Source organism: Gobio gobio (assembly GCF_949357685.1).
Source record: "Gobio gobio genome assembly, chromosome: 2".
NCBI classification, from domain to species: Eukaryota; Metazoa; Chordata; class Actinopteri; order Cypriniformes; family Gobionidae; genus Gobio; species Gobio gobio.
The window spans coordinates 11,215,634-11,232,601 of NC_137098.1; the positions used below are offsets into that span (position 1 = coordinate 11,215,634).

At 41.1% G+C, this 16,968-nt stretch overlaps 1 protein-coding gene across 1 annotated transcript in view; it reads right to left on the reverse strand.

The window, feature by feature from the left end:
- Positions 1 to 16,968, reverse strand: part of slc1a1 (solute carrier family 1 member 1) — a 39,769-nt gene that overhangs the window by 13,915 nt on the left and 8,886 nt on the right. Inside the window, exons 2-9 of the mRNA XM_079808662.1 lie at positions 15,656 to 15,796; positions 9,254 to 9,346; positions 9,060 to 9,174; positions 8,006 to 8,048; positions 7,818 to 7,922; positions 7,546 to 7,730; positions 5,621 to 5,728; positions 2,286 to 2,408 (exon numbers count right to left, since the gene is read on the reverse strand). Of these exons, the coding sequence (XP_079664788.1) occupies positions 2,286 to 2,408; positions 5,621 to 5,728; positions 7,546 to 7,730; positions 7,818 to 7,922; positions 8,006 to 8,048; positions 9,060 to 9,174; positions 9,254 to 9,346; positions 15,656 to 15,796 (913 nt within the window). The remainder of the gene's footprint in view (positions 1 to 2,285; positions 2,409 to 5,620; positions 5,729 to 7,545; positions 7,731 to 7,817; positions 7,923 to 8,005; positions 8,049 to 9,059; positions 9,175 to 9,253; positions 9,347 to 15,655; positions 15,797 to 16,968) is intronic.

The following is a 16,968-nucleotide window of genomic DNA, read 5'->3' on the forward strand; positions in this document are numbered from 1 at the left end:
CGGCGCGCCGTTAAAGCCGCAAAACTCCGCTATAAAGACCGAGTGGAATCTCATTTCCAACTCAACGACTCCCGGCGGATGTGGCAGGGACTGAGAACCATCTGTGCTTTTGGAACTAAATCCTCTGCAGAGGTGAGAGCTGATCCGTTACTGGTGAACGAGTTAAACTCTTTCTACGCTCGCTTTGATGGTAATCGCGGCAGCGCGACTCCGGCGAGTGACGCGTCAGAGAGAGTCCCTCAGAGCAGCAACGGTCACGTGATCTCTGTCTCGGAGGACGAGGTTCGGAGGGCACTCAAACGTGTGGATGTCAGGAAAGCTGCTGGGCCGGATGGTATTTCAGGTCGTGTTCTGCGGTCCTGTGCTGATCAGCTCGCAGGGCTCTTTACATCCATATTCAACGAGTCCCTTGCTACATCTGTTGTCCCCACCTCCTTCAAACGATCCTCCATCATCCCTGTACCTAAGATCAGTAAACCCTCTTGCCTAAATGACTATCGTCCAGTGGCTCTCACATCTTTAGTCATGAAGGTCTTTGAGAGACTCATTAAAAACAACATTTGCTCCTCCATTCCTGACACTTTGGACCCTCTTCAGTTTGCCTATCGTCCCAATAGATCGACTGAAGATGCCATTTCTCACGTCCTTCACTCCTGCCTCACTCACATCGACAGCAAAAGTGGGAACTATGTCAGGCTGCTATTTATTGACTATAGCTCAGCCTTTAACACCATAGTTCCCATTAAGCTAACACACAAACTCCTGGATCTAGGCCTGAATTCTTCTCTCTGCCTCTGGATTGAAGATTTCCTCACTGGCAGACCCCAGGCGGTGAGAATAGGCCAGTTCACCTCCACCTCCATCACCCTGAGTGTTGGAGCTCCACAGGGCTGTGTGCTGAGTCCCCTGCTCTACTCTCTCTACACCCATGACTGTTTGTCCACACACAGCTCCACCTCGATCATCAAGTTTGCTGATGATACTGTTGTCCTGGGTCTCATCTCCAACAACAATGAGACGGCATACTTGGACGAAGTGGAGCAACTGACATCATGGTGCCAGGACAACTGTCTCTCTCTGAATGTTAACAAGACCAAAGAACTGATTGTGGACTTCAGGAAGAGACAGCATCGGTCATACTCCCCTCTCATGATCAGCGGGACACCGGTAGAGAGAGTGAGCAGCTTCAAATACCTGGGTGTGAACATCTCCGAGGATCTGACCTGGACTACACACATCCAGACACAGGTGAAAAAAGCCAGGCAAAGACTGTACCACCTGCGCCAGCTGAGGAAATTCAGGGTTTCACCAGCCATCCTGAAAACTTTCTATCGAGGGGCGATAGAAAGTGTCCTGACTCAGTGCATCACAGCGTGGTACGGGAACAGCACCAGTCACGACTGCAAAGCCCTGCAAAGAGTGGTGCGCTTATCCGAGCGCATCTCAGGCTCAGCTCTCCCGTCTCTGCAGGACATCTACACCAAACGCTGCAGAGGTAGAGCTACTAAAATCATCAGAGACATTAATCACCCTGCAAACTCTCACTTCACCCTGCTGCCATCTGGTAAGCGCTTCCGTAGCCTGATGGCAAAGACTGAAAGACTCAGGAGGAGTTTCTTCCCCCAGGCCATCAGACTCCTGAACTCAGTCACGTGACTCACTTCACCCCCGCACACACATAAACATCCAGTCTTTTAACATTAACATCCACATACTGCAATTGCACTGCACTTTACGTCCCTATTGTTACTGCGTAACAACCTGTAATAAACCTTGCACATTATACTTCTTTATATATACATATTATATATTTTATGTTAACCACTTATTTTTAAGTCTACAGTTTATCTCACTTATCATATCCACATATTTTTTATATTTTTATTTTTATCTTATTTCCTATTTTTATCTTTTACTTGATTTATTTATAATTCTACTTATGTTAATACTTTTTATTCTAATTTTATTCTATTTCTATTTAATTTCTTGTAACTGTTATTTGCACTGTCCATGGAGCGGACCTGTTTACATTTCACTGCCAGTTGTATATTGTGTATATAACTGTGTATGTGACAAATAAAACTCTTGAATCTTGAATCTTGAATCTTGTACAAATTTTTGGAATGAAAGATCAAAAGGATAAACAATGCAGATTTATTTTCACAGCCTCCTTTGCTCATATTTACCAAGGGTGCCAATATTAGTGGAGGGCACTGTAGTGTATTCCAGCCCTTAGGTCAACATGCTCAGAAAAAACAGATGCTGGAATACAGACGTTGGCTCACCTTGAGGAAATCATGAGAGCCGTTACCAAGGCCTGTGCCATTCCCAGAGTGAAGGTGAATGGATTCTTCCTCACAAACACAAAGTATATCAGGGGGAGGAATATGATGGCATGGATGGCAAGTCTGTGGAAGGAAAACACATTTTAAAACATTAAACATTACAAACCATTGTACATTATCATAAGCAATGAACATTTTTACCAAGGCCGCTTGCCCCCGGTTTCACAGACAAGGCTTAAGCTAGTCCCAGACTAAAATACATGTTTGAGCTGTTTTAATTGAAAGCAACTTGTCTTAAAATATGTCAGTGCCATTGTGTCTAAAGGCCTGTTCACACGGGACTATTTTCACGCGCGTTCATCGCCCATGTTTAACGCCTCGTGACTAAACTAAGGGCGCCAATGAGAGTGTACCACTCGTAAAAGCGTAATTTTTGAAAAAACGCATTGGGTTTGTTTTTTATTTTGATCCTGCGCGTTAAAAACTGGTCCTCCAATGGGATCGATGCTTTTGTTCACATGTCTGGAGCTGCTGAAGTTACAGTAAAACAAGCACAGGACAGTCTTGCTGAGCACACATTGATACAACGGAAGTAAGTAGACAAAGGCCCTGTACCAAATGGCACACTTCATGTGCACTTTCGGTCTTGTGGACTTACATTGGCCGCTGCGTGCGCGTGTCCGTTAAGTCCACAAGACCGTAGGGTGTCCCATTCGTTAAAGAAGGGTGGTCGTGTGCGCCCCCTTTGCGGCTGCCAAGCGCCCTCGATGCGCACTTCAGCTGAGCCCGCAAGTTCGTAAGCTACACAGAGGACTTCCACCCGGCAGTCAAAGCGGCATTACGTCATGAAAGTGTGGATTCAGAAGAAGACCGTGAGGGTTTAGGGTGCCATTTGGGACAGGGCCATAGAAGATGAGCTGCTAATGCTGCTTGCCAGTTAGCAAAAAGTCTGTGAATGATTTTGGCCATAGATATACATAATAAAGGCTAGATGTCTTACGGCGGCCATCTTGTCACAGGCAAGCTTTCTGGCGGGCTCTGTGGTACCTGATGTAAGGCGAGTGATCTGCACGAACACAAATACTCTTATCTCGCTGAAATCTTGACGGATTTACAAATGGTTTGGCTTCTTACAAAGGTTATTAACGTGGCTATATTTCTGGATGCTTGAACAAATTATGAATAATTACTCATAAGTATGCAGTGTCATATCTACATCTCTGACGTTTATTACAAACCAAACAGTTTGAAAATCGGTAGACAATTGAGCAAGTCATGGTTATTTAAAAAGTGCATTCACCATTAAAACACAATGTTACGAGTGAGCGAGCTGACTGTGACAAGATGGCCGCCAGGTGCGGACGTCGACCTCTATTGGCCAGCAGCGCGTACGAGACATCTAGCCTTTATTATGTATATCTATGGTTTTGGCAAGCACTTAAATACTGTCTCTCTTCTTCTTCTGTGACAAGCAAATGTCAAAAGCGTAAAGTGGCGCAGCACCACCTTGTGTACCGGGAGCACCATCTACTGAATTTACACGTTCACTCAGCGCATCGCCAGTGAAAATCGATTGGGTGTGAACCATAGACATTAAAAAAATATGGACGTAGTGTCCGTGACGTCACCCAAAGGATTCTGAAAAGCAGCTTTGAAGCGTAAAGTATGGACGAGTTGGCCGTTGCCATGTTGGCAGCGCATCATCGCGCGTCATTCCTGGATAACAGAAAATGGGCAAAGAGGCGGGACGTGGGTGGAGCTGATTTGTGGTTTCTAGGGTGTTTTGGGGAGTTTCTTTGTTATTTCTAGGGTATCCTAGGCGATTGATAGGGAGTTGCTATGTTGTTACTAGGGTGTTCTTGGGAGATGATATGTGGTTTCTAGGGTGTTCTGGGGAGTTGATTTGTGGATTCTTGGGTGTTCTGGGCGGCTGCTAGGGAGTTGCTTTGTGGTTTCTTGGGTATTCTGGTGATTGCTAAGGAGTTGCTATGCGGTTTCTAGGGTGTTCTGGGGAGATGCTATGTGGTTTCCAGGGTGTTCTGGAAGGTTGCTTGGGAGTTACTATGTGGTTTCTTGGGTGTTCTGGGTGGTTGCTAGGGAGTTGATTTGTGGTTTCTTGGGTATTCTGGTGATTGCTAAGGAGTTGCTATGTGGTTTCTAGGGTGTTCTGGGGAGATGCTATGTGGTTTCCAGGGTGTTCTGGAAGGTTGCTTGGGAGTTACTACGTGGTTTCTAGGGTGTTCTGGGTGGTTGCTAGGGAGTTGCTTTGTGGTTTCTTGGGTATTTTGGTGATTGCTAAGGAGTTGCTATGTGGTTTCTAGGGTGTTCTGGAGAGATGCTATGTGGTTTCCAATGTGTTCTGGAAGGTTGCTTGGGAGTTACTATGTGGTTTCTAGGGTGTTCTGGGTGGTTGCTAGGGAGTTGATTTGTGGTTTATTGGGTATTCTGGGTGATTTGTGGTTTCTAGGGATTTCTGGGGAGTTTATTTGTGGGTGGAGCTGAGGTGACGTGATGACTAAAAGACAGCAGATAAATGGCTATCCACTTTCACTCAAGGCTTTATATAATGTAAACAAATAAGTTATAAAAAAATTCACCACCCTCACAGTTGTCATGAAGTGCAAAATTAGCCGTATACTGTAGACCAAAACCACAGTTTGTACCAGGCTGTAAACATGTTTTTTTTCTGCTGTAAAGTTGGGCATTTTAACATGGGGCTCAATGAGATTCTGCTCCCTTCAGGAGCCTGTCTCTAGCGGCCAGTCGAAGAATAGCAGTTTAAGTCACTTCCGCATTGGCTTCAAGAGAAACTGCGGGAGGTTACCGATTGGTGTGAACACAAAGACGCGCCAAAAAACGTCTCGAAAAATGCTGGCAATAAGCGCGCGATAATCATCCCGGTGTGCACAGGCCTTAAGGCACGTTTATAAAAGCTACTTAAGTTAAATGTCCTAATAAAACTAACATCTAATCTAAGCCCTGTCTGTGAAACCAGGCCTTGGATTTATATCCCACCATTTTTTTCTGTTTGACTCAGCAATTGCGCAACCTAAACCTGTCCTTTCGGTCCATTCCACACGAGTGCAGATGGCATTTGTTTAACAGCAGCTATTGAATCTCCTGACTGATGTTCGGTTGCCTATATCACTCAAATAAGAGGAAATTTGGAGTTTATGAAATGTATTATTAGCACATCTGCAGCTTGAGCAGTTTTGATTGTCCTTGGCTCTTATCTGTGAGTGAACAGAGCTGATGTGAAGCTGTACGGGAACAGTAAACGGCCAGTCTAACGGCAGCAGTAAATCAGCAAGGGAACATTAAAGAAGCTTCTTCACCCGCTGAGCACCGTCACCATGTACAGGCCCATCTTCCTGAAGATTTCCCAGTCGTCCACCTCAATGATCTTAGCAGCAATCAGGAACAAGATGCCAATGGGCATGTAACTGCAGAAGAACATTCGTTAAGCATCATTACATTGAGAATCAATACACAAAATCATAAGAATCTTTTCATTTATGGACTGATACTGATATATATCTGTTTTTCACTGTTTTTCAAGTGAATAACGGTTATAAAACTAGATTCCGTGGTGTATCTGCGCAAAGGTAAGGTGTTGTGGGTGGTTGCAAAGGTGTAGTTAAGTGGTTGCTAAGGTTTTCTGGCTGATTGCTTTTATGCAATTTCTAGGGTATTCTGAATGGTTGCTAAGGAGTTACCATGTGGTTTCTAGTGTATTCTGCTAGTGTGTGTTGCTATTTGGTTTCTATGCTGTTCTGAGTGGTTCCTAAGGTATGTTGGGTGATTGATATGTAGGTTCTAGTGTATTCTGAAGGGTTGCTAAGGAGTTGCTATGTAATTCCTAGACTGTTCTGGGTTGTTGCTATGCGGTTTCTAGGGTATTCTGAGTGGTTGCTAGATGGTTTCAATGCAGTTTCTATGGTTTTCTGAGTGGTTGCTAAAGGGTTTCTAGGGTGTTCTAGGTGGCTGCTAGGAAGTTGCTATGTTGTTACTAGGGTGTTCTTGGGAGATGATATGTGGTTTCTAGGGTGTTCTGGGGATTGCTAGGAAGTTGCTATGTTGTTACTAGGGTGTTCTTGGGAGATGATATGTGGTTTCTAGGGTGTTCTGGGGATTTGATTTCTAGAGTGTATTGGGTGGTTTCTAGGGATCTGCTATGTGGTTTCTAGGGTGTTCTGGGGAGTTGCTATGTGGTTTTTGGGGTGTTCTGGGCAGTTGTTAGGCAGTTGCTATGTGGTTTCTTGGGTACTCTGGTGATTGCTAGGAAGTTGCTATGTTGTTACTAGGGTGTTCTTGGGAGATGCTATGTGGTTCCCAGGGTGTTCTGGGTGGTAGCTAGGGAGTTGATTTGTGGTTTCTTGGGTATTCTGGTGATTGCTAGGAAGTTGCTATGTTTTTACTAGGGTGTTCTTGGAAGATATGTGGTTTCTAGGGTGTTCTGGGGAGATGCTATGTGGTTTCTAGGGTGTTCTGGGTGGTTGCTAGGGAGTTGATTTGTGGTTTCTAGGGTGTTCTGGGGAGTTTCTTTGTTATTTCTAGGGTATCCTAGGTGATTGATAGGGAGTTGCTATGTGGTTTCTAGGGTGTTCTTGGGAGATGATATGTGGTTTCTAGGGTGTTCTGGGTGATTGTTAGGGGGTTGCTATGCTGTTACTAGGGTGTTCTGGGGAGTTGCTTTGTGGTTTCTTGGGTATTCTGGTGATTGCTAAGGAGTTGCTTTGTGGTTTCTAGGGTGTTCTGGGGAGATGCTATGTGGTTTCCAGGGTGTTCTGGAAGGTTGCTTGGGAGTTACTATGTGGTTTCTAGGGTGTTCTTGGTGGTTGCTATGGAGTTGATTTGTGGTGCATTGGGTATTCTGGGTGATTTGTGGTTTCTAGGATTTTCTGGGGAGTTTATTTGTGGTTTCTAGGTGTTATGGGTGGTTATTAGGGAGATGCTATGTGGTTTCTAGGGTGTCCGTTGCTATGTGGTTTCTAGGGTGTTCTGGGTGATTGATAGGGAGTTGCTATGTGGTTTCTAGGATGTCCATTGCTATGTGCTTTCTGTGGTGTTTTGGGGAGTTGCTATGTGCTTTCTAGGGTATTCTGGGTGATTGCTAGGGAGTTGGTATGTGGTTTCTAGGTTGTTCTGGATGGTTGTTTACTGACCCAAGTCAACAGAGCCCATCTTCAGGTCTGATTATGAGCAATAATAATAGATATTCTTGCCACTACAGAAAGGCTTTAAATCTGTCAGAACTAACCACATAATAATCTGAACAAGTCGCATGGTGGCCTCATTCAGAGCATCGAAAAACTCGAGCAGTATGCGTCCCCTTTCTCCCATCTTGCCGATGACAAGGCCGAAAGTCACACAGAATACGATGAGACCAAGAACATTGATCCCATCTGAATATGAGCCCACGATCTTGTAGTCTTTGGTCAAATTCTACAGCATAAAGAAGAGCAAAAATAAATGCATATATTTCTTCATTCTCCTTTCTTTACCATGCATTCTTCAACATCTTTGTCTCACCTGTGCAACTGTTGAAATAATGGTAGTGAAGGGTGGAAATGTAGTTGTATTAGTTGTGCTTATGGAGGTTTTCGATGGTTCAATCTCTTTGCGCTGCGTCTTGTACTAAAACACAGATGAAGGTCATTTCAACCAAGTATTATATTTGGATTGTTCTAAGCAATATGTGAAAACATATTATATTTTACCTGCTGAAAACAGGCTTGCACAAGATTTTCAGGAAACATATTCCTTTGAAGAAATGAGAAAAACAAATCACCTAAGTGCTTAATACAGATTCATATTATATTATATTATATTATTATATTTTTGAAATACTTAAAATGGTCAACATGTCATTGTTGCATAGGTTTATTATTTATTTATACATTTTTAAGTATTCCTTAAAGGGTTAGTTCACCCAAAAATGAAAATTCTGTCATTAATGACTTACCCTCATGTCGTTCGACACCCGTCAGACCTCCGTTCATCTTCGGAACAGAAATGAAGATATTTTAGTTGAAATCTGATGGCTCTGAAAGGCCTCCATTGGCACAGTGCACGGTTCACTCTCAAGACCCTTAAAAGGTACTAAAGACGTCGTTACAAAGTCCATCTCACTACAGTGGTTCTAAAATAACTTTACGAATCGGCGATAATAGTTTTTGTGAGCAAAAAACCCCTAAATAACGACTTACATAGTGATGACGATTTCAAAACAAGGCATCATGAAGCTTCGAAGCGTTATGAATCAGCGAGTCGATTCAGCGGTTTGAATCGCCAAATTTCAGCAGTTTGGCGGTTTGACACGCGATCCGAATCATGAATCGGCTCGCTGATTCATAACGCTTCGAAGCTTCATGATGCTGTGTTTTGAAATCGTCATCACTATGTAAGTCGTTATTTAGGGTTTTTTGCGCACAAAAACTATTCTCGCCGATTCATAAAGTTATTTTAGAACTACTGTAGTGAGATGGACTTTGTAACGACGTCTTTAGTACCTTTTAAGGGTCTTGAGAGTGAACCGTGCATTGTGCCAATGGAGGCCTTTCAGAGCCATCAGATTTCAACTAAAATATCTTAATTTCTGTTCCGAAGATGAACGGAGGTCTTACGGGTGTCGAACGACATGAGGGTAAGTAATTAATGACAGAATTTTCATTTTTGGGTGAACTAACCCTATAAGTGTCCGAATATTTTGTAGGCACTGTATATTATCTTTCTTACAACATAGGTAGACCAAGGGGTGCAAATTATTTTTACCTAATAAGGTCCAGCAAGGTGTCAACAGTGGTCACATTTGGCGTATTTCCTGCTCTCTCGATATTTTCAGCACTCTGAGAGACCCCAGGTTTAATAGTCGTCACAAGAACGATTCCTTTTGAGCACAACATCTTTGTTAAACAGCCACAATATATGCCTTTAAACTGTATTGATTTGATATTTATGTGACTCACCAAGAATGACAGCAATGATGGTAGTGGAGAGGTAATAAACCACTGCACGAAGACCAATCCTGCCCGACATCTCCGAGTCCAGTGCTGCCACTCCTTCAGGAATCAAGGCCATATGTTAACACTATATAAGGACACCAACGATGCCAACAATGCAAGTTACATTGCAATTGGGTTATACTGCGAAAAGAAAAATGCAAGTGCCCTAGGCATGGAGTTTTCGACATAATCAGCATTATAAATCCTTATCATTTTGAGATAATTTCGTTGATAAGGGACAATCAAAGTATGTAATATTAAAATAATGAATTCAGAACCTGGACAAATACTAGAGCTATTTATAAATAATCTCTAAACTGTGTTCTGATTGGTCTATCATGTACAGTATTAAGCTTATCCCTTATGCATACCTTTGATGTCCCGGTCAAAAATGACTGGCCTTTTAAAAATTGCTTGTGAATCTCTTTTTATCTATATTATGCCCAAATATTGGATGCAATCTTTTTGTCAATTAGTTTTCTTTAAATTAGGACAGGTTTTGTATTAATTTTGGAACTGAGTGATTGCAGGCCTCATTGAGCTGAGTATATGCACATCAGTTTTGAGTTAAAAAAAAAACATTATTTGTGGATATATTTGTCAATGTTGAAAAAATAATGGGGAAAGAATTTGTACTAGTGTGCTTCAATGTTTAACCAGAAGTTTGTTTTGAAATGCTTTCTTTTTGTACAAATGGAACAGTCACACTTGTGGTATTTCTGGTCAAAAATGACCGGCCTACAAAAAATGTGTGTGTTTTTGTGATTTATGAGGACACACATTTGTATTATGATACGGGTATTACACTGGTATTACGACGTAAATGTAAACATATGAAATGTCCTCATATATAAAATACCTTTAAAAATAAACTAAACAATGTTTTATTAAAAATGTAAAAATGCAGAATGTTTCACGTGATGGGTCTGTGTGTGTTCATGTTTTTCTATCCTGGTGGGGACTTGAATGCACACAGACTCATGGGGACTCGTGTCAATCATGTCACCTAAATTGAGGTCCCCATGAGGAAACAAGTTTATAAATTTGAAAATGTAAAAATGCAGAAAGTTTTGTGTGATGTTTAGGGGTTAGTGTAAGGGGAGAGAAAATACAGTTTGTACAGTATTAAAATAAGTCCCCACAAAGATAGTAAACGTGTGTGTGTGTGTGCGGTATCCACACATCCACAGGTCCGAGGCCTTTATCTTTGCAAAAATGAATACAAAACCTGTCTTAATTGAAAGAAAAAAAGTTGACAAAAAGAGTGAATATAATATTTTGTGATAATAAAGCATAACAAGTAGTTTTTTTGTAGGCCAGTCATTTTTGAAGGTGCAAAAAAGTACACAAATTATCCTAAATAAATATTGGAAAGTAGACATACCCTGTGTGAGCAAAGTAAGTCAGTTTTATACCAATGCGATAACATTAACATTTTCGGGAAATCCCTCTCCAGGTCAAAATGACCCCAACACAACATAAGGGTTTATTTGCAATCAATCAGGGTCTGCTGACCCGATACTGTTCAAAAAATAAACCTGGGCTAAGTATAATCCAGTAATCAGGCATTGCAGATATTGTCCAAAACCCAAACTTATATGGTCCAAAACCCAAACTGATATTGTCCAAAACCCAAACTGATATTGTCCAAAACCCAAACTGATATTGTCCAAAACCCAAACTGATATTGTCCAAAACCCAAACTGATATTGTCCAAAACCCAAACTGATATGGTCCAAAACCCAAACTGATATGGTCCAAAACCCAAACTGATATGGTCCAAACCCCAAACTGATATGGTCCAAAACCCAAACTGATATTGTCCAAAACCCAAACTGATATGGTCCAAAACCCAAACTGATATTGTCCAAAACCCAAACTGATATTGTCCAAAACCCAAACTGATACTGATATTGTCCAAAACCCAAACTGATACTGATATTGTCCAAAACCCAAACTGATATGGTCCAAAACCCAAACTGATATTGTCCAAAACCCAAACTGATATAGTCCAAAACCCAAAATGATATTGTCCTAAACCCAAACTGATATTGTCCAAGACCCAAACTGATATTGTCCAAAAGCCAAACTGATATGGTCCAAACCCCAAACTGATATTGTCCAAAACCCAAACTGATATTGTCCAAAACCCAAACTGATATGGTCCAAAACCCAAACTGATATGGTCCAAAACCCAAACTGATATTGTCCAAGACCCAAACTGATATGGTCCAAGACCCAAACTGATATGGTCCAAAACCCAAACTGATATTGTCCAAGACCCAAACTGATATGGTCCAAGACCCAAACTGATATGGTCCAAAACCCAAACTGATATGGTCCAAAACCCAAACTGATATTGTCCAAGACCCAAACTGATATGGTCCAAGACCCAAACTGATATGGTCCAAAACCCAAACTGATATTGTCCAAGACCCAAACTGATATGGTCCAAAACCCAAACTGATATGGTCCAAAACCCAAACTGATATTGTCCAAAACCCAAACTGATATTGTCCAAAACCCAAACTGATATGGTCCAAACCCCAAACTGATATGGTCCAAAACCCAAACTGATATGGTCCAAAACCCAAACTGATATGGTCCAAAACTGATATTGTCCAAAACCCAAACTGATATTGTCCAAAACCCAAACTGATACTGATATTGTCCAAAACCCAAACTGATATTGTCCAAAACCCTGATATGGTCTAAAACCCAAACTGATATTGTCCAAAACCCAAACTGATATTGTCCAAAACCCAAACTGATATGGTCCAAACCCCAAACTGATATGGTCCAAAACCCAAACTGATATGGTCCAAAACCCAAACTGATATGGTCCAAAACTGATATTGTCCAAAACCCAAACTGATATTGTCCAAAACCCAAACTGATACTGATATTGTCCAAAACCCAAACTGATATTGTCCAAAACCCTGATATGGTCTAAAACCCAAACTGATATTGTCCAAAACCCAAACTGATATTGTCCAAAACCCAAACTGATATTGTCCAAAACCCAAACTGATATGGTCTAAAACTTTTGTAAACTAGTGCATTTCCAAACCTTTCCTCGGCACTGTATAATGTAGATATGATGAAAATCAAAATAAATAAATCATTTTTAAATAAAAGCAATTAGAATACAGCTCTTACTAAAAAAAGATTAAATATTGAATTTTTTTACCTGCATATTATGTGACCATTACCAACACATCAAAGAAAAAAATAACATATTAATGTATTGTTAAAATGTTTGAAATAATAACGTATAATATTTTAGATCAAACGTGTTTGGCTCACAAAAATGTTTGGGAGTCATAAAGAAGTATGACTAACATTCCACATATTTGTCTTTTATATTTGATGACTTATCTTCAAATGAAATTACAGCAAGTTATAATAACATTTTATGAGTTATATAATCCTTGTGTGATATGCAGGTAAACTGATTTTCAATGAACAGCATCTTTCCTTATCATTCTTACACACCCATGCACATGGTGGGTGACTGCTCTATGGTAAAAAGGAATAATACAATACATAAAAATAAAATATTGGTAATGTCACGCTGGCTTTAATGATGCGCACGATGGAGGAGATAATCTAACAACAGGCTTTAATAATAACTCTTTTCAAGATACAGGAAAACACAGCAGATAATATTAAACACATACCAGACAATGAAACACAGGAAACTGAGGGTTTAAATACACAAAGGATGATTGACTGAAACTGAGCAGGTGTTAACTTATTAAGAACCAAGGAGATTAAAGTCTTGTTTATACTTTCGTCTGGCTCCGCAGCGCGAGCCTCTGCTGACCGCACGTCCTCCTCCCCGAACGGACGAGGTGTTTATACTCGACGCGCTCGACAGAGGGCGACTCGGAGCAATTGTTCAATAAATCATCAAGAAACAGAGGTGAGAAGAAGTAGGCTAATGTACACAGGTTACGATATTTATTTTAGTACACTTCAACAAAAACCACACTACAAAAGAATCGTGTAAAACTCAGTAAACCTTGATATTATTACTTGTGACATGAGAACAAAATGTATGCACACATGTATACAACTAAATTAACGATCTCTTAAATATTTCCTAATTTCAATTAACATTCAGTTCGTGAAATTAATTTTTTTTTAAATTAAACATGGATCTTTATTTTCAATAAAAGGGCTTATTTATGCTTTTGTTGACTCATTTTGTAAATATAAGCAACTAATTTGTACGTGCAAACCTATTTTTTACGGTCTATGGTGCAAACTGGGTGCCTGTGTGATGAGACGTCAAAAGTTCGTCTCGCGAAAAGTTCCAAAAAATGGGCTGCACATGGCCACGCAAAATGGGGTCTCGCGCACTCAACGTGCACTACCGCCCACTCCGCGAAGACGTCATTTTTGCCACGCGCACCCTCGCGCTCGTGCGGACACGTCGAGTATAAACAATGCTTAAGGCCACATCCACACAAAGCCAGAGCTTTCCCTATCCAATCTTTTTTTCCCTTGTCTCCAGCAGAGGTGGACAGTAACTAAGTACATTTACTAGAGTACTGTACTTAAGTACACTTTTTGAGTATCTGTACTTTCCTTGAGTAGTATTTTTTCTGGAAACTTATGACTTTTACTTGACTAAATTTGAAAGACAAATATCGTACTTTTTACTCCACTACATTTCTATCAAGGCCCTCGAGTAAGAAAGTTTTAGCCGCTTTGAAAGTCAGTGGACGATTTGTTTTCTTCTTTAAAATGTGATTTATTAATTTTTTTTGCAGACAGCCTATAGAAGGCGACAGTTCCCAGACGCAGTGCGCACAACCATGGTCATACTTCAAAGTTAAAATTCAGAAGAGCAGATGTGGATAAGTCTGAAAAAGGGTGATTCTATCCGGATGTGCACACAGAAAGCTGCCTCTCAGACGCCAGACCACAAGTACTGAATTGTAGTCTATTGAATCTACTAAAATCTACAAATCAGATGCCTAAAATGTTAGTCAAAAGACTATGACTAACACTAAATCAAAATTTGCTGTCAAAATTAACACTGGTATGAAGTATGGTCGGTCAAATTATTTTTTAAGGATTTATCCGCCAAGTTGTCATAGCCTTGTGGATACAGCGCTAACGCATAGGTAACGTTCGACAATGACGTTAGTTAGCATGCAAAAACGTAGATGGGCTAATAATGTTAACTGAACTGTTTTTACATAATCCTGTCAGATAAACACAATGTAGAAGCCTTTCTTTTCTAGTATGATTTTGACTTTGATAAGAGCTTTGTAACTTTTAAGCAAGTATTTAAATGAGTTCAAGATATGCTAGAATGTCAGATGGAGCATGACTGTCTTAAACCACCATGATGGAACAGCGTGCATTCATACAACAATGCAACAATAATAAAATAATGCATTTACTTTTACTTTTGATACTTAAGTACTTTTAAAAGCAAGTACTTCTGTACCTTTACTTAAGTAAAAATCTGTCTTTACAACTTTCACTTGTAATGGAGTAATATTTGACCAGTGGTACTTTTACTTTTACTCAAGTAATGGAGTTGTGTACTTTGTCCACCTCTGGTCTCCAGAAATATCTGCGTACACATGAAACCACTGAAACCGACTCAAAACAATGTAGTATACATGCCAGACCAGTATGTGGCGCTGTAATTCTGCCATAGAGATACACTAAAAACGGAGAGGAAGACTTGGAGCATGCGCGAGACGTGGGGTGATGACATCATCGTTTCACAGAATATACGGATTGGCTGTACACACGAAAACGCAAGGGTGTCGTTTTCAGATTTATCCACTGGTTTCAAAAAATAACAAAAAACGCCGGATCCGTCTGGACGAAATGCAGATACGGCAAAATGTTTTTACATATACAGCTAAGCACGTCTTTAGTTCCTTGTTAGGCCCCGTCCACACGGAGACACGTTTAGCGGTATATGTAAAAATATTTCGGCGTATCTGTATTTCGTCCAGACGGATCCGGCGTTTTGGGAGCCTGAAACCGTTTTTTTTTGGGTCCCAGAGTGGATAAATCTGAATTTTAGTGTATTTCTGTTGCAGAATTACAGCGCCACATACTGGTCTGGCATGTATACTACATCGTTTTGAGTCCGTTTCAGTGGTTTCGTGTGTACGCAGATATTTCTTGAGACGAGAGGGGAAAAAAAGATTGGATAGGGAAAGCTCTGGCTTTGTGTGGATGTGGCCTAAGCAAAACGGGAACACGGAAACTAAACAAAGCACACATGTGACAGGTAACATAAGGGCAACATTTACCACCTCTGAGAGGGAGAGAGAGAGAGAGAGAGAGAGAGGGAGAGAGAGAGAGAGGGAGAGAGAGAGAGAGAGATACCTGTTATCATGCTTGAGACGATGAGTGGCAGGATGACCAGCTTTAGCATTCTCATCAGGATTTCTCCAGGGAAGCCAAAGTACTGCTTCTCCAGCTTGGACAGAGAGGTATAGTCCCGCACCAGCACTCCAAGCCCGATCCCTGCAAATGATACAGAAAGCACGTCAAACTGACTGTAAATGCGAAGCTCTTCGTTATGCCTAATCTACATAAAGTCAGCATCAAGACTGACTGAATGTGCCGAGCTAAATATTCCAAGAATATCTCAACCTCACAAAGATGAGCTTCTAAACAGAAGCTTAAAAGGTTCTGTGAGGTTCCCATCATTTTATGGATTTAGTTTTAATTCATAATTTTTTTAATGAATTAAGCAGCTCATAAACATACTTTATATCTAGAAGAAATAATTAAAGGCATTTCTCCTTGTATAGAACCTTTTTGGCAGAAAGGGTTCTTTAAAATTGAGTCAAGAACCCTAGGGTTCGAATGGTTTAGAACCTCATTGAAATTTTTTTTTGTAAGAGTGTATAAATTCATATTGATTTGTGGTGAATTACTTATGGAAGATTGTTTCTGCCACAGAATAAATTAAAAAAAGGTAATTGGCATTTGAATTGCGTAATATAAAGGCCTGTACACACCGGGACGAATATCGCGCGCGCTTATCGCCAGCGTTTTTCGTGACGTTTTTCGGCGCGTCTTGAGTGTTCACACCCAAGCGATTTCCACTGGCGTTGCGCCGAGTGAACGTGCACATTCAGTAGATGCGCTCCCGGTACACAAGGTGGTGCTGCGGCACTTACGCTTCTGACACTCGCTTGTCACACAGAAGAAGAGGAGAGACAGTATTTACGTGCTTGCCAAAACCATAGATATATTATGTCTAAGGCAAAACCATTCACACACTTTTTGCTAACTGGCAAGCAGCATTAGCAGCCTATCTTCTTCTTTGTCTACTTACTACTTCTTCGTCGTATCAGTGTGTGCTCGGCAAGACTGATTTTGTGCTTGAGCGCCACCAAGTCGTGTTTTACTGTCACTTCAGCAGCTCCAGGCACGTGAACAAAAGCGCGGATCTCATTGGTCGGCCAGTTTTTTATGCGCCGCGTCAAAATAAAAAAACGAACCCGAGGCGGCGTTACGCCTGGCGTTTTACGCGTAGGTGTGCACACTCACTTTGGCGTCCATTGTTTAGTTACGAGGCGTTAAACGTCGGCGATAAACGCGCGCGAAAATCGTCCCGGTGTGAACAGGCCTTAAAGGTGTGATAAATGTGAAATTCTGAGAAAAAAGTCAGTTTCCTCAGAATTGGA